This window comes from Chrysemys picta, chromosome 18, assembly GCF_011386835.1.
Source record: "Chrysemys picta bellii isolate R12L10 chromosome 18, ASM1138683v2, whole genome shotgun sequence".
Taxonomy (NCBI): Eukaryota; Metazoa; Chordata; order Testudines; family Emydidae; genus Chrysemys; species Chrysemys picta.
Window position 1 is genome coordinate 19072525 of NC_088808.1, and position 18528 is coordinate 19091052.

Consider the following 18528-nt stretch of genomic DNA (forward strand, 5'->3'; position numbering starts at 1 on the left):
CTTCAGATTGTTAGTCCGGACCCCAGACTTCAGCTGGTCTTAAACGCTTTGACTCCTTACCCGACACACGACTGTAAAATGGGTGTAAGGTATCTTGATAGTTATGGACTCCTGAAAATGTGGTGGGGGAAGAGTGTGTGCCTTTCGTGCATGAACTCAATTCCTTCATGAGCTTTTATTCCCATATGGTGAGATGCACCCCCGTGCTGAGGACCAGCCCAAATCCAAACTTAAGCCTTTCTGTGAGGACTTACGTAGAACTTCAGATGATGCATAGACCTTTTACTGGCCTCTCTACAAAGGAGCAAATTTCACCGTAGGGTAACAGGAACCGATTCAGATGACCACAACTGTATAATTCTTTAAACAAAACAGTGCTGTTGATGAAGATTGATGGTCTGCGATTGGCTGGCGCATGCAATAGGCATTGTTCTCTAAGCCAACCAGGAGTCGGAGGGTCAATTACACCGTGGGCAAGCCACTCTGCTGTGCCAGAATCCGCTAGATAAACTGATTAAGTCAATATCAATCACTCGGCATAATGGAAATAAAGCCTTTGTAATGAAACATTGTCGCAGCAGCACTGGCTGCTTTAAAAATAAACGTCTCGGCTTTGTGTCAACATTAATTTTTGATAAGTACCTCGCCTTTGCCGCAGCATTTATCTCACAGAATGAGACTATTATCTGGTAGAAATCTCCTAAGCCCACTGACATTATCTATTCTATATTTGTATTCAGAAATGCGAGGGTTCGGAGGGAGCCAGCCGGGGGGAGGTGAATCAGTCTGTTGCTCATTTGTCATAGGCCATTGTTTCCAATACAGTATTATTAATAAAGAGGTGGGGAGGATCAGGGACAGAAGCTGAGTGATGGCCCCATTTTGCCTGGTGCCATTTAGGAGCTTTGTGTGAAGTGGCTGAAATGATTGTTAATACCGTGTTTTATTTATTCTTAAAAGGGCAACTCTGGTGGTGATGGGCCCCCTGGTCCTCCTGGCGAAAGGGTAAGATGATCCAGATGTAGCTACAGCGGAAACAATTGAAATGGCTGTTCCTTTAGCAAAGAAGAAAAAGCATGCCTAGAACAGGCCATCTTTAACCACAAAACTGAGCTTGAGTCCTGCCAGTACCTACCTGAAACTGGGATCTGTGGACAGCTCACCAAAAGTCATTCAAAAATGTGAAATTCTGGTTAAAAATAAGGATGAAATTCACCCCTGTGCAGGCAGCCAGCACAAAGCCTAGGAACCACTTAAATCCCATTTATCCCTCCAATAGAGGGCTGAAGTGAGACTTCAGTGGTGTATAGTCAGGGTGCCGGACTCTGTAGGGATGAAGGTCACCCATGGTGAAAAGGAAGAGGGAAGAAGAGCTATCCACAGTCGTCCATTAACCAAACTGAGCTCTAGTTCTGTGGAGACATGGCACCTCTAGAATTCCCATGTCCCTTTTCCAAGGGCAAAACAAAATTGCATTAATCTCCTCACATAAAACGATGTCTATATTCTTTAGTTACATACCCCCACATTTGACATTGTGTGTGAGTGAGCGGGGCGGGGAGGGAATTGTTGATGTCCAAAAAAAAAAAAAGGCAAGAGCCAAACTGAAACCTGTAAACATGCTGAATTACTGGAGCTTAGAAAATATCTGTACTCCCCAGTTAAACTGTTGCAGAGGGAAATGGCCCTAGAGTCATCAGACCAATTTGTTTTAGTAAGTCTTTTCATAACGTATTTGAGCTACAGATTTTGGTAACTGCTACCTTCCACATCAATCCTGGTGGGAAAAGATCTCATTGCAGAAATGGGGGGAGCTGATCAATAGGCCTAAAGACTCACTTATCATTTACAGCCTCTTTGGTACTTTTGCCCAGAGGTATTTATTCATTCATGCACTCCCGTTAAGGGATAAGTTTACTCAGTTACTGCATGCATGTTACTGATGTGTCTTTGGTTGCAGGGCTAGTGCTACATGTCTCTTGTCAATTTGCTTTCCAAACTCCTGAACTAGTTCACGGTAAAATGTGTGTTACGTCTAATGCACTTTTACTGGATTGTTTTGCATCCCAGGGACCGCCAGGACCTCAAGGACCAACTGGATTTCCTGGACCAAAAGGCCCCCCTGTAAGTAACACCACTTCCAGAATGAGCAAAGAAATATGCTGGGCGTTTTCCATCCAGCTGCTATCACCATTACCAATTCAGTCTTAGCTTCTTCACTGACCAGTGGTTACATACCCAATGAAAGGCATTTGCGAGGCACCCGTGTTAATAGCACAACAGCTTGGGATTTTAACTAACCAAACAAGATGCTGCTAGTAATATACAATCCACTCCCTAAGGACTCAATAATGTTTAAAAACCATCAGCCCTCTCTTCGCATCACTGTTACTCCTTCAACAGCAATGTGCCCAGAGAAGCTCTTTTGGGGGTTGATTTCCTTGCCTCTGGTGGAGTCAGGACTATTCTCCACCATTTGATCGAAAGGAAGACTCTCCATTGGTTTCATCATCTTTGGAGGGTCTGGTAAAAAGGGCCAGCTTTTGCAAGGCTCTGAATGAGCCCAAATCCCATTGAAACAAATGGGAGTTGAGGATACTCAGCATTTTGGAGGACTGGGTCCAAACACATGAGCCGATCTGATTCCATCCGGCGGAGAGCATTGGGACTGCTATATACACACCAACCACTATGGTACAATTTAGCAGGGTACTATTGGAAACCTGTTCAAATTCCTTGTCGTTCTTTTTTTCTTCTTTAGGGTCCACCAGGGAAGGATGGATTGCCCGGTCACCCTGGACAGAGAGGTGAAACTGTAAGTAGCTGGAAACCTGGGGTAGATCATTAGTCCTGAATCTGTCTCGCTGGTTGGTTCATCTAAACCCTTCTGTGTAGCTGAGGAGATGTTGCCACATGTTTTATTCCAACGGTTTGTGTTTCTTCAACTACATGGGAAGATCTATGGGAATCAACACCTTTTTGAGCAGGACAGATCAGTCTAATGATGATTTGCAGGAAGGCCACCCATCCTGCTTCTTTCTCTCTCTTTCTCCCTCCCCTCCCCCCGTCACCCTATGTCATGCATAGAGAAGACACCAGCAAACAGATACATTGAGAGCAATCCTTCAGCTCTTACACTTCTATAACTTGCACTTAAATCAATGGAAAATTTGTATGTGTATGAGCTGCAGGACCAGGTAAGTGAGTATTGGCTTCTGATTAGGACATTTCAACTTCCACTCTAAAGTGGTAAAAATTTGCTGAGCTCATCTTTGTATCAACAGAATAACACAAGTAACAAATTATCATATTGTTGGCACTTGCTTTTATAGTATAGGAAAATGGAGAAAAAGATGCAAAGTCAGACCAGTTGGTTTCCATGCAGTCCCAATGGTCATACTCCCTCTGTAGCTCCAATGATCTACACTTCTGATCTTCCCTTTGCCACTTAAGAGGGGAAAGAGAGTCTATTTCTTTGGACAGCTCTTTTCTGGACTTTTATGGAAACTATCCATGTTCTCTCTCTTTCTCTCATTACTTCCCAAATTTTAAAATGTCTGTGCTCTGATTACATTGTAAAGCTATTCGAGGTCTGTGATATCACAGGTTTTAATTTGAATAGGATTCATCCTTTTCATCAGAGGAAAATATTTAACACTACAGTTGCTTAGCTCAGTGGTCAGTTTTCTCAGCACTTCTATCTGTTCTTCCACATAGAACGCTGAGAATAAATTCTACTTTTCCTCCTGAGTACATCACACTATCAGCATGAAGAACTATTGTACAGCAATAGGGAATTCCAGTGCAGTTTTGGTTTATGCATATCTGGAGGAAGGCTAGTCGTGGCCAAAATTATTGGCTGTTTGGTTTGCTCATTTTAATCAGGAAGGTGAAATCTTGGCATCATTGAAGTCAATTGGAACTTGGGAACTCAGTAAGAAGTCTGTTTTCTGTACATGCCTGTGTGCAGCGCACACACATCTACCAGCTTTAGCAGACTAGTAAGAATGGCATCCCCACTGTTGCTGCCCTTTATCTAAAGCAACTCAAGGGGACCAGGCAAAGTTTGACCAAGCCTTCAAGATAACCATTGCTAAATGTGGCTGTGACTCAAGGAGTGGCTCCTGGCTGTCTAGTTACCCTGTTGTGTATTCTCTCTCTTTATATGCATATCGCTTTATCAATTTTAAAGGATTTTATTGTGCAGATGTAAACATTGTTTCTCACCAAAGGAGAATGATGAGGCATGAAGAAGGTATGACAATATGGCTGTTTTCTTTGTCCTTTGGGAAAGTTTGCATAAAGGATGTTCTGCAGCAAAAATGTATATTCTTCCAATGTAAATTTTTGGATGCAGTAATTCATAACTTTCTGTTTTGCCTCTTTTGGGTGCCTTTTTTCAGCTGGTGATGATCCAACTCATTTGCTACTGTTATAATTATGCTTCAATCAACATTGCATGCTGCATGCTAGCAGATAGATGGCCGTGTGTTTGGTATTTCATTTACGGGAGAAATAAAACCTCTCTACTGAGCTTTGCATTTTTCTTCACTGCCCTTCCTAGCAGATAAGCTTTAAAAAGGCTTTGCATATTATGCATTTTTCCCCTGACTTATCACAGAAAAGTTTAATTAATTTGCCTGGCATTTGGATAAGCACATCAATGCAAATACTGTGACGTGCAACGCTATACATTTATGACAGTCGTTAAGAGTGGCTTTGTAGTGACAAACATGGTACTTTAGATCAGTAAAGCTATATTCTCAGATTAATGTAAAGGTGAACTGAAAGGTTTTGACCTGCTGAGGTTGGAAGGTGGCATTTAGTTTCTCTGACATCATCAATAATTCCAGGAGGGACACCTGAATTCAAGGACGCTGCAGTCTTTATTCTGCTTGCATCTGATGTCATCAGCTGTTGTAGAAAAAACCAACAGAGCATCACACTCCACGCTTGGCATGTAAATGAAGGAACAATTGGCTTTCAACTAACTTGTTCAAAACCTTATTTATCTGTAGTTTTCTTCATCTTATTCTGCTGATGATTTGCCTATACTAGGCAATTGCTTTGAGAAAAAAACATTTCAATTCACCTTTGACTGGAACAAGCCCCTCAGGTTTAATGTTCGTTGTATACTCTGCTAGGGGATCAAACATACAAGTCACGCAAGGGCCAGTCTGCAGAAGTAACCTCCAATGTTGTGCCTTTAGTTGTACAAGCACAAATTCTTGCAGGCCCATTTTTGTAACTCATACACCAGCTCTTGCTACCATTCAATATATACTGTACACTAAACTGGCAAGCACAGTGCTTGAAATCACGGTGCTTGAATTCTCACTATTAATGCACTTGACCAAATCTATATTATTAAACTAATTCAGATAACTTGTTTTCATTGTTGGTCTGTTTCCTTATGCCGTTATGAGAAAGGGATGGGGAGTAGGAGGAGACGAACAGAAAAACAGATGAAATAATGGTTCCAAACTGGTAGCTGGGCTGGAGCCCTCTATACCTGCATGCAAGAGATCCCAATTAGTAGGGTCCATAGTCCACTTCCCTTTCAGTCCTGCATGCATTAGGGATGCTGAAGCATCTTTGGATACTTGGTCATGATGTCAGGTTTATAATTTGAGGTGTATAAAATGGGGAGAATCATAGGGATCCTTGTTCAAGTTTCAGGCAGGGACCTGGAGAAAACTCTTCTTCTTACTCAAAAATAAATAAATAAATGTAGAGATGGCTGAAATATTTTGCATTTTCCAAAATTCGGTGATTTTTATTTTTTGTGGAAAATGCTCACCATTTTCCCATAACTGCACCACACATTCTGTGATCTGCAAGCATCTAGAGTTGTGCTCAGTAGCTTTCTAGCATGTCAGAGTAGTGTTGGTTTAAAACATATTTATCCATCCTCTGTGGCAGACGGAAGCTCCATCTAAGACTCTTAAAAATAATGTTGATTAATCACAAATGCAGGCTACAGAATAAATGTCAGTTGTGCATCCTCTGAAGAATTACCGAGGTACCTTGTGACCTAGGAAATCTCAGAAACAGTCTTGATGGCTACAGTACATATTTGCTCCTTAAATAACAACTTAAATCATTTGCTCCCAGTGTGAATAACTCGCATTGAGGTCAGTGGAGTTATCTGTATCATATACTCCGTCCTGTGTCAATAGAAGTTACTTGCATGCACATGCAACACGTGACATTGTGGATTAGGAGTTTTTTAAAGCATGCTTCAGAGCTGAGCTGTATTAATTTTGCTGAACAAGGGGCTTCAAAATTTGTGAATTTGGTACTGCTCACCTGTAGAGCCCACAAGAGAGTAAGGCTGGGTCTACACTACCCGCCTGAATCGGCGGGTAGAAATCGACCTCTCGGGGATCCCGTCGGGACGCGACAATCGATCCCCGAATCGACACTCTTATTCCACCAGCGGAGGTGGGAGTAAGCGCCGTCGACGGGAAGGTCGATTTTGCCGCCGTCCTCACAGCAGGGTAAGTCGGCTGCGATACGTCGAATTCAGCTACGCTATTCGCGTAGCTGAATTTGCGTATCTTAAATCGACCCCTCCCTGTAGTGTAGATGTAGCCTAAGTGTCCAAGAATACCTCTGCATCTATGAAAGGAGAGAAGAATGTTTTCGCAATTTTTCAAGGGACTGCATTAAACAGCTTCAACCGGAAGCTGCCAAGATTTCCATATATAATTTCAGAAAGACACAAAGAGAAATGTGTTTATGGTTTGTTTGCAACAAATGTTGATTAAAAAAAGGAAATAGCATTTGGAAACTCAAACGCCACATCCTTGTGCTACTCGGTTAGAACCAGGAAGTGAAACTGACTGTATGCGGAAAGTGAAAGGCAGCAGTCCAGTCTCAAAACTGGGACTGAGTGAAGCACAAAACAGAAACCAACAGCATAAGAAATAGGAATAAAGGGAATTAGATTTTTAAAATTCCTTCAACTTTAATAATCTCACGTGTTATTGCGAAGACCGATAAAGATTTCTTTTTTAATATCTCCGCCAGGTTCACAGATTCTAGGAAAAGTGTTTTACAAATATATATGTCAGGCCAGATCCTCAGATGGGGTAAATCAGCGTAGTGCCATTGAAATAATAAAGCTCTGCTGATTTCTGCCCACTGAGGATTTGCCCTGTATATTATAAACAACTAGTTCCTTTACTGAGTGTTTCCCCTGGGAATTACAGCCATAGCTGAAAGGGTTTGATATTCTCTTTTTCTTGTTTTGCCCCTATGAATAAATAGGAAGATATTTCCCATCTCCTGTTTGATTTCCTCCTTTTATTGTCTTTGGGGATTTCCATACTTTTATAGTCTATAGAAAGTTTTATCAGAGCATGCTGAGCTTGATACGATCAAGTAGCATGCTGAGATTCTTGTATTACGATGTCTTGTGGCTAATCCTGATTCATTTTTCTTTTTAAAACAGGGTTTCCAAGGCAAGACAGGTCCTCCAGGCCCTCCAGGTGTTGTTGGCCCGCAGGTAAGAAATGAACGCAGCATTCACAGCGGTCCTGCCCTGCTCACACCTGTTGACAAACCACATCAGACTATAGACACTCTTGTAATAGGACGATGAATAGAACATGCAGACCAGAGGTTGGGATTTTCAAAGTGGGGCTACGGAACAGCGATAAGTATTTGGCATCTTTATGTTCCTGGTCAGAGATGGTAGTGAACACCCAAACCTCTCTTTTTTTCATTGTGTGTTAAATTTAACTCTGAAGTTTTCACTCACCAACTCAATCTGTCAAGGCATTAGATATCTCTCAGGATAGAGCTTTTAGGAGAAACTTCCCTCGAAGTCCTGGGAAGTCATCATGCTCTCATTCTGCTCAGTGGAGTGACTAAAGATTTGCATCTGTATAACGGAGAGTAAAAGTCCCGGCTCTGATTTTCCTAATGCTGGTGTAAAATAGGTAATGCCTCTGAAATTAGTGGAATTACACTGGTTTAAAAATTGGTGTAAGATCACAATCGGGCCCAAAATTTGACCCACTTGGTGTCCTGCCTCCAGTTATAATAGACCACTTTGGTTAAGTAACCAAAGCTATAAAAGCAATATTGAATGGCTACACAAAGTATGGCCACACTGGTACATTTCATGGCAATGCAACATTTCTGTTAAATGTCATCATAAGGAAATGCATCACTATTTAATGTATTCTTAAAACACTGCCGGAGTCTACAAAACCCTTTCAGCCCCAGTGAAGTCAGTGTGGCTACCTACTTGAATAAGTGTGTGCTGGATCAGTCTCTATAATATCATTTTTATTGCTAAGGTTTTAGAATGAATGGGGACTGATTATATACAAATTCTCCTTGCTTTGATTACATGGGAAGGTGTTCACTGTTTAATTACGTAGTAATTAACATGTCCGCTCAGATTAATGGCAAAGTTCAATATTAAAGGGCAAATATATGATCATTTCCATCTTTTAAAACATAAATTTGATTGCGTGGCAATTGCATTTGGATCTACTAAGTATAATTAGTGTAATATGCAGGACTGTGGCATCACTGTTTATTATTCAACCTACAATAAGTGTCACCCTGCAATTTATCAAGACACACAGAATTCCCTTACAATGACATGGTAAAATTCAAAGTAAATACATGATTCTATGTGAATCATATGTTATCAAATACCATCATTAAAAGATTAATTACCACCAAGTAACATTTTTCTTCATATCAGAATCTACCTTACGACAGAAATTCCAGGATAATTCCTGTGTTGTGTTCTATTCTATATCGGTTGTTATACCATGCTCATCACCATTAGTGCCCATGTATAGTACTTAGGTGATCAATAATTATCTCATGTAGTCATAAAGTTAATCAATTATTTATGCTCAGTACAAGAAAGACATGGCAGGTTATAGTGCACTTTGGAAACGTTCCAATAAAACCTTAAGCATAATAATAATGTTGCACATTTATACAGCTACTTTCATTCTGAAGGCTCCTACCCCTCCTAACAAACCGATATACAAACTGTATAGAGATGCAGTTTTATCCTACACTGGAATGAAGTCCCTTCCGAAGTAAAATTGAGTGTCTTATTAACAGTGCACGGTGACACTGTTAGGACAATGAAGTGAAGAAAACGTTGTATCCAGTGGAAACTTCAAGGGGAATTTAGATAGAACGAAATTGCCTTTTTTGGATAACAAAACAAGTATGTAACTGAAAATAAGACAAATGGTAGCTGTCCATTGTGGTCAATAAAAATACTACACCTGAGCAAAACCAAGTAGGAGTATATGAGCCTTCCTGAGGTTTCATTTCTAACGTGGGTGCTTGAGTAATAAGACGTTGATGTGGTGTGGCCCCTCTGACCTAGCTTAGGTGATCTCTAAGAGGAATGCTCCATGCATTTGATATGATGGGTTTCAGTTTTGGGTGGTAAAAGTGGCCTGAATGAATACGGTGACCTTTCAGTGCACTTGTTTCAGTGTTATAGGCCCAGGTAATGGAAATGCTGCCTTAGTGAATTAAAAGTGGCAGCTGTGGTGGGAGAACAAAAGACACACACTAGTAACGACAGAGTTCATCTGATTGTGTTTATTGAAGAACTCCAAGGAAATTTAACTTTCCATTTACATTGCCTTCCCGAAGAGTGCACTAGCCTCCCCCTCAAACATCGCTGGCAGAAGAAAAAGCGTCTGAAAGGGGATCCACATTTTTTACAGAGATAAGCCGTGCTTGGGCACCTGCATCTGCAGCTTTTCAGTCATCAGTGAGGGTTGCCAGATTTAACTAGGGCCGTCCTAAGAGTCACTGGAGTTGCTGGAGACTGGCCTCACTCGCAGTGCCAGCGAGCTTGACAGCAGGCTCAGTCCTAGCACCTCTGGGGGTGGGTATTAGCAGGTAGGCAGGAAAGGGCTGCCCATTAAAGAGGATGGATGGGTACGGCTGTGAATGGCATTCACTGATCTACAGACTTTTCTCATTCTTTGCCTCTCTAGTATCGAACTCTTCCCTCAGTATCTCTTGGTCTTTTCTTAGGGTCCTACTGGAGAGACGGGTCCAATGGGTGAGCGTGGGCATCCAGGTCCACCGGGTCCACCAGGTGAGCAGGGTCTACCTGGCCTGGCTGGAAAGGAAGGAACCAAGGTACATTGTTGGTACATTTGATCTGACTTCATATTCATTCAGAGCTCAGGTATGCATTGGAGCATGATGTTCAGGCAACAGGGATGGAGGAGAGGACCAGTTCTGGTTAGAATCAGGCTCATTCTGTCTGAGTAATGACTGACCCCTGGGGGTCTGACTGGATAACACTGAGAGGTTAATTTTTAGAAGTACTGGCTTCTTTTTTTCAGGTATGATTTATATCTGCCATTGTGCTGGGGATGCAAGTCTAAAGGCATACACCTCTAGCAACCTGGCTGTGGGTGCAGACTAGGTCCTGAGAGCTGAACTGACTGAGATTTGCATTACAATGCTCTTTGGCATGAGCGGATCTGAGAACCTCCCCCTTTGTGAGCAAACCGTATAGGGTTACATTTCTATTTGTATGAAGTTGGGATGGGCCCAAGCCAGAAACCCCAAACTGTACCACCTGTCCCCCACCTCCAAACTTTTGAGTGGCTGGACATGAACCTGGATCAGAATTGCACTGTGAACACCTCTCTTGAGAACGAGCTAAACCAGAACTAGGGACCTGAACATGCCCTGAACTTTAGGAACTTTAGGAGCACAGACCTTCAGAATACAGATCCCACATCCAAACCTGGATCTGAACTCTGCAGCTCCATCCCTGTCAGTGGCTTCTGGAGACAGTTACTAGGTGCTTCAGCTATTCATGTTTAACAAGAGGCCAATGTGACACGCTGCTGATCAGTTGATCCTGTTGTCAGGGGGAACGTAGATAGATCCTAGGCTGGTCGGATGAAGAAATCAACTTCAGAGCAGAAGCTTAGTGTTTCAAATCCTCACAAGAGTTTGTATATCATTACACCCTGGCCAAAGGAGCCAGGCTGTTACTGATTCCAAAGTTTCTAAACTATTAACCTTTCCCGTCACAGGGTGACCCGGGACCTGCCGGCCTTCCAGGAAAAGACGGCCCTCCTGGCTTACGAGGCTTCCCCGGTGAAAGAGGTCTCCCTGGCCCAGTTGTAAGTAAAAGCTCCTCTTGTCCCTCCCACTGGAGTGATGCAATACATAGTGTTATGTGATGCAATATACAGTACCTCATATTTTCCAGTGAATGACACTGTTTCTTCTCTCTTTTTGGTTGCAGGGAGCTCTTGGGCTGAAAGGCAGTGAAGGTCCCCCTGGTCCACCAGGCCCAGCAGTAAGTATTGGCTCTTTGTCATTTATTGGCACTACCTAATACATTACAGGCCTAATAAGTAACTACTAAGGCCTAATCACTGTTCACAAGCAGTTACCCATTGTCCCTTTTGGTGTTAAGTAATCAGTATTTGAGTATCACTTTATTTTACGAGACACATGTATAACAGTTCGGTCACTGTCCTATAACTCTGTTGACCATACATGGTGTGCTGAGGGGACGAGATGGCTCAGGGCATTGGCAACCTGGAGAATGAGCCTTTAGTTCTTCTTCGAGTGCTTGCTCATGTCCATTCCACATTAGGTGTGTGTGCTCGCCACATGCACCGGTGCCAGAAGTTTTTCCCTCAGCAGTATCCGTAGGGGAGCAGCTCTGGCGCCCTCTGGAGTGGCGCCCACATGGCACGGTATAAGAGGCACTGCCAGCTCCCCCCACCCTCAGTTCCTTCTTGCCACCAGTGACGGTGCATGGAACGTTCGCTGCTCTTACTAGCATTGCTTAGGCTTCATTCGTACGAACTAGAGTTCTTGTAAAGTTAGTGTACATAGCTACAAACAGTCCTGTGGCACCTTATAGACTAACAGACGTATTGGAGCATGAGCTTTCTCCAATACGTCTGTTAGTCTAGAAGGTGCCACAGGACTCTTTGTCGCTTTTTACAGATCTCGACTAACACAGTTACCTCTCTGATACTTCGTGTACATTGTTAGTAATTGAGGTAGATAGCACTTAGCAGTAGTTAGAGTTTTGTTAGTCCCGTCGAGGACCTAGCCGGGGGACGGGGCATGCCCCATTCCCCAGGCTTTAAGCCCTGCGCTCGCTGCCAATGGCCCATGCCCATGAGCGATCTGCATAGTAGCTGTCTCAGGTGCCTCAGTGAAGGGCACATAAGTGATAAGTGTCGAATCTGCAAGTCCTTTAAACCTAGGACCAAGAAAGAGCCTGAGATCAGACTCAAAGCACTCCTGACGGAGTCTGGCTCACTCTGGCCCTGGAGCAAAGATCCGACTCGGCACCCACCACCATGCGTAGTGCACCATACCATGCCAGCATAGTGCCCCGCTGGCGACAAGCCGGCACCGATCCCCATCCACGGCCCCAGCCAAGAAATCGAAGAAGACCAGTAGGGGACAGTCCCTGCAAGGGGAAGGACAGGGCTGGGGGCAAGCTAAGACCTGCGCCAGGCAGCTCATCTCCCCCGTCAGGAAGTCGGGCCTCGGCTCATGTCGAGCGATGCAACCCACCCCGTTCCTTGCCTGGAAGCCTGGACACAGAGGCGGGCCTTCATCAGCGTTGCCAGTGTAGACTAGCCCTTAGTCACCAGCTTGAAGCCCCCCCAGGTTTTTGCCCACTGAAAGCTGTCCCAGCTGAGATTCCCTGTTCAGAGCAGCCCTTCCAGAAGAGAATATTCATCATTAAACCCTTATTGCTCTGCTACATTAGCAGTAAAGTGGCTTGGGCACTCGTTCCAAGCTCGGATCATGTTTACCCAGCAACTGAGCTCCAGTGCCATCCAGAGAAGAACCCAGCCATTCCAGTAATTTTAATTAAAATAAAAATAGGCAGGATCCCTCGGGCATATAGTGCAGGATTATTGCATGGCAGTCACACCATCACACTCTCTCTTTTACCTGCTGACTTTTGCACTTAATCCATGTTCTACGTCCTAATTTTTTAATTTTTCTCCCTCTGTTATTTTCAATACATGTGATGCCTAATGGCTGTTCCATTTTCCTCCCCCGCCAACAGGGTTCTCCTGGTGAGAGAGGTCCAGCTGGGTCAGCTGGCCCAATTGGTTTACCAGGAAGACCTGGACCCCAAGGACCTGCAGGACCTGCTGGTGAAAAGGGTGCCCCAGTAAGTATTGTATCCAAGTTAGAGTGGGTGAAATATGCCTCAGTGTGTGTGTGTGTGTGTTTGTGCTTATGCGCCCCTGGAAACTCCATGGCAGACACAGTTGGGGCTAATTCTCTGATTCTATGTTTTTCACGTCATCTATGAGCCACTTATCCCTTCTCCTAAAACCCGGGCACAGTTAGCTTCCCTGAAGGCAGCAAACATGTTTCAGTCCACGGCAGTTATAAAAAAGAAAATCGAACCGACCTATTCAGCTGCTTCCCAACTCCGTACCAAGGAGGGATTTCTCTAAAGTTGTATTCTGGGAGACTTAGTAAGTGCTAACTGGTTCTTTTGATATTTTCTCCAGACGGGTGCAAGCAGGAGGGTAGGCCTGTGTAAGTCAAGTTGTTGCCTGGCCAGCTTTTCAAATCGAAATCCTGCTGTGTGGGTGTTGGCAGATTTTGCCATTGTAAGCCCAGGCACTGGAACTGCCACTGTCTGTGCTGTGCGTGAGAATAAACAAGTGAGGCAAGCACAGGCAAACGAGAAAGGCAGACACATTCCCCTCAGACCAAGTTGCTTTAGGGAACCATCTTTAATGATTCTTTTCATTCGACTGGAGATGTAGGTCTCTGTTGAAGTCGATGGGAGTTTTGTCATTGACTTGTAGGAGAACAAAGCTATGCCAGCGGAGACTGCTTTTGAAAATCTCACCTGTACTGTAGTGGAAGTATTGTCTGTCTCTCCACTTCCCTTAACCATGTTAGACTGATGCTACAGGTGAGCCCTGCAGCGGGAATGTGATCTTGCAACGCCTTGTTGAATGTCTGTTCTACAGAACGTGTGTATGGTCCAAAGGTCAGAAATGGCTTCAAGCAGAGAGAGAGGGTGTGTGGACTCTATTCTCAGAACAGGTGGTGGAGGTTGAAATGACAGGGCATAACTCTTCTTGGTGAAAAGCACTCTTAGGATGGGCACCTGGGCAGTTCATTTCACCCTCAGCATTAGACATGAGAACCAAACCACGGCATCTTTAATGTAGATGTTTTCTTCTCTTCCTTTTTCCTTGTGTCTTTGTATTTCCTTCTCTTTTAAGACATGCAAAAAAAAATCTTCTATTAGAGTCTGAACCTGAAGAAGGAGGAAGATAATTGTTGCAATCTACAAAATAGTACAGCACTCATAGTGTTCTGTTTGGATAAATACAGACCTGAATGTGTGCTAATGTACCTTAAACAAAAATGTATATAACTGAATAAGTCACCTTACAATTGTGGTGGTGTAGGTAGAACATAAGAATGGTAATACTGGGTCAGACCAATGGTGCATCTAGCCCAGTATCCTGTCTCCCGACAATGGCCAATGCCAGGTGCCCCAGAGGGAATGAACAGAACAGGTAATCATCAAGTGATCCATCCCCTGTCGTCCAGTCCCAGGTTCTGGCAATCAGGATAGGGACACCTAGAGCATGGGTTGCATCCCTGACTATCTTGGCTAATAACCATTGATGGGCCTATCCATCTTGAACATATCGAGGTAGGCAATGAAAGTAGCAACAACTGGTTTCGTTATGAAAAGAGTGGCCAAGAATGGTCTAAAAATCCGAAGCCCTACTGTCTTGTAGCCCGGATCTTCCTCCTTCCATCTGTCTTATACATTTAGTGGTCATCTTCAGATAGCTTATGGTGCCATGAGAGCCATAGCCATAGACTGTTGAGCTGCCCAGAATGTATCTCCATATGGGGACTGAGGGTTTGGATGCCTGCAGCAGTGAGCTGATGCTGCTTGGTGCTAACACTTCCCCAAGCTAAACAGTGCTTGGACAACTGTCTGCTACTTCCATACAACATGTTCATCTCAAAACTATGCTAAAGCTGGTCCAGAAGAACCAACTGGGATTATCATTCTTATCGTTGAAAGGACAATGCCTCCTTGTGCCATAGGGACTACTAAAATCCATTTCTGGAAGGAATAACTATCCTCTTCCAGATATCCCAGCAATAGTTCTTTCACTGTCCCTGCCTGGAAAGCTTAGTCCGTATGTATGTGAACCAGGATCCCAAATCCAGTTGAGGTCTTTGTGTGCTGCTGTATTATAAATATATGAAATCATAGTAATGGTGGGTTGTTTAAAACAGTCCACTTTGATGTCAAATGTTGAGTTATGATTCAAAAATTGCACTTTTTCTATGGAGTGAGGAGGGAAAAATGCTCAGGAAAGATATTTGCTTAGATCCTACAGTGTTGGGCCTCAGTGTAAGAATCTACCTGATAGATGGGTGGGAAAGTAGATACATAGACAGAGACCTGAAGTGGACTCTGGCTGTGCTCCTGCAATATATTACTTTGTGCATCCACAGGCCAGAGAAAACCAGCAGCTCTTTCACTCTGCAGGAATATCTCGTATCATTCCATGTGAGACCTGGAGAGTGTGGAGTTCATTATTTAAAAGCGTAGCTCTGTGTGTCTCCTTTGGAAGAAGGCTATTTGCCTAGCTCATGCCAAGCCTAAGCTGCTGTGTGGATGTATATCACTGACTGTTTGCTTTTGAATCATGCTCATCACAGTCAGCCTCACGTCCAGGGAAATGGCCAAATGCTGGCCTCGGAGATTTCAGACGGAAGTAGGACATTTGTGTTGATTTATTTGTGTTATTAAAGATGATTTTTTTCCCCACTGATTCCTGCATTTGATGGTTTATTGAAAGCTTTAGCAGCTAGTCCTGAGGCAAGAATTTCCTCTTGAAACAGCTTTATGAACATCTATGCTGCAAAGTATATGTATAACGTGTTATTGGAGAGATGAATATGCAATTTATCTGGCATCTAGTCATTTACAGCGGGGTTCAGACACAATTAAATTTTGTGCTAGGGAAGTGGAGAACATCAACTCTTCAGCTCATATAAACAAAAGCGAATTCAATTGATGACTCTGTCTGAAGGATACAAAAAAGTAAATATTTAAGCGGGAAGCCAGCAGTGGTTGCCTTATTCACTGAAAGTATTTTTCAGTAGTTCATAAAACATAGGAAAGAATAGGTCAATGGCTCTGGTACTGAAGAAAAAAGGAATTCTATCTATTCCATATACAGAACTAGCATTTACTCTTCATTAATTAGAGTAGGAATTGGTACCAATAAGATCTGGCTCTTGGAAATGACAAATGGGTGAATAAGTTTTGTTCATCACTCAGAGAATGAGACAGGATAGAAGAGTCAAGATAAAATGTTATGATACCATAAAAGTAGCAAAATCTTTGTATTCACAGTCAGATACACTTTTTCCTTTCTTTATCTTTTGAGATGGAAATTATGGCTGGCTTATGGCAGTGAGCCTTATCGACCTATAAAATGTCTGCCAGATACCGGTTCTATTATATACATGCAAACACAAGTAAAGGTTATTGCCTGATGATAAGCAGTGAAGTTAATGGGATTGTATGTTTGAATCAGAGGATGGAAGAGAGCATTGTTTAACATGCCTGTTCACGATACCTCCAGGGTGAGAAAGGTCCGCAAGGCCCAGCCGGTCGTGATGGTATTCAAGGTCCAGTTGGACTCCCAGGCCCAGCAGGTCCTGTTGGCCCCCCAGGAGAAGACGGGGATAAGGTGAGAAAAATCTTCTCTCAAGTACACTTCTACTCCAAGAAGCGCCCATGCAAAATGTCCCCTTCCCATTTGGAAGACCTGTTCCTTCTGTGTATTTGGAGCCAGATCTGCTCCATTTAGTGACATAATTACATTTTTACTGCTTTTTACGTCCCGTTAGCCCTGCAGAGTCAGTAGAGCTGAGACAGAATTGGCTGGATTCTATTTCTCATCAACAAAACTATGAATTAAGTTCCAGTCAGCTACCCTCCTGTGAGCCTATTCTACTTGGCATTGCTCCAGTTTGCTATCTTTTCCAAAATTAATTACATTTCCCCAACACCTACAATAAGCCCCTTTGGACAGCAGGATATTCAGAGATGGTTAGCACGTAAATATGTCTCTCGCTTTCCCTTTTTCCACCAACAAGGTTAGCATAATGATACCTTTAGTATCTATCGGCAGGTGAGAAAAGATTTCAAAAAAGGTTTCAAAAAACAGATTGCACCCTGGGGGCGCGATCCTGCCTCCCTTCCCATAACTCCCCTGGGAAGTTCTATGGGAGTTGCCTTCTCCGGGATCAGGCCGCAGACATGCTAGAATGTAGGGGGAAATGTCATTGGACTATGTAGATACACAAGTAGTCACTGAGCTCTGGACAGATTTGTACACATTTGTGTCCAACAGGGCGAGATTGGAGAACCAGGCCAGAAAGGAAGCAAGGGTGACAAAGGCGAACAGGTAAGCTGGAACTTTGTTATATAAAAAGATGAGCCTTTTTGTATTTCACAGTCCCTTTTGTCCTCCACGTGGGTGTGGGGTCCTAGACAGTATCTTTGGCAGCAGCTAGTCTGGTGGGACCTCTGCAAGATGGTTATTTTCCATTATTTGATGGAAATATAAAACTAAGTATTTAATTATAATTTCCTCTGTATTTACCCTTTTTTTTTACACATATTGTAATGTGAAAAGGAAAAAGTAAAGGTTAAAAGGTAGAGTGTATAAAACTAATTTGACCCATATTAATGTATGAAACAGAGACTTGGCCAGCTACAAGAAAGGAAATCAGTATGCTCTTCGCTATGGAAATGAAGTTGTTGAGGTGGTCAAATGATTGGACACTCCATGACAGGAAATGTAATGAGGTTGTAATGGGCCTAAAGTTGAGGGAGGACAGGCTACATTGCTATGGGCATGTCCAGCAGAGATCTAAGAGCTTGCATTGATTGGGGATGAAAGATGACAAAGGAGGTGATGAAAGCTCCTACATGGACAGGATATTAGTGAACCTCAAAGAGACCCATCTGCACGACAGCTTGGTATATGATCATGTGTTATGGAATAAGGCTATAAATGTCACCAACCCCAAATAAGGGAGTGGCAAGAAAGAAGAAGATTGGAATGTAAACAGAAAAATACAATGGAGGGTCTTCCAGTGAAATAAATTTAAATGGGCCTCGTATAATGCCCCCTTATTTTAACATTGCAGAAACAGCCCCATCATTACTACAGCAGGAGTAGCCCCTATAGTTGAAGTGGCATATTCATTTGGACCCCTCTTTTCAGTTGTTCATAGGCACATATATACTGGGGGGGCAGAGATAAAACTGTGAGAGCAACCTGAGCTTTGACATTTACTGTCCCTTGAGCATTTACCTGTGCTTCCTTAATCTTCTATTCATATAGTGTTCTGAGGTAGTGTTATAACTGTTGGCCACATATTATATTACACAGTAATACATAACTTTGTTCCTCACTTTCCAGAAAGATTTCT

At 43.1% G+C, this 18528-nt stretch overlaps 1 protein-coding gene across 2 annotated transcripts in view; it reads left to right on the forward strand.

The window, feature by feature from the left end:
- The window catches only part of COL5A1 (collagen type V alpha 1 chain), a 247587-nt gene that overhangs the window by 199417 nt on the left and 29642 nt on the right, over window positions 1-18528 (forward strand). For both annotated transcript variants that reach the window (XM_024106028.3, XM_008169084.4), the window contains exons 35-44: window positions 961-1005; window positions 2071-2124; window positions 2762-2815; window positions 7457-7510; window positions 10039-10146; window positions 11061-11150; window positions 11276-11329; window positions 13079-13186; window positions 16668-16775; window positions 17442-17495. In XM_024106028.3, the coding sequence (XP_023961796.2) occupies window positions 961-1005; window positions 2071-2124; window positions 2762-2815; window positions 7457-7510; window positions 10039-10146; window positions 11061-11150; window positions 11276-11329; window positions 13079-13186; window positions 16668-16775; window positions 17442-17495 (729 nt within the window). The remainder of the gene's footprint in view (window positions 1-960; window positions 1006-2070; window positions 2125-2761; window positions 2816-7456; window positions 7511-10038; window positions 10147-11060; window positions 11151-11275; window positions 11330-13078; window positions 13187-16667; window positions 16776-17441; window positions 17496-18528) is intronic.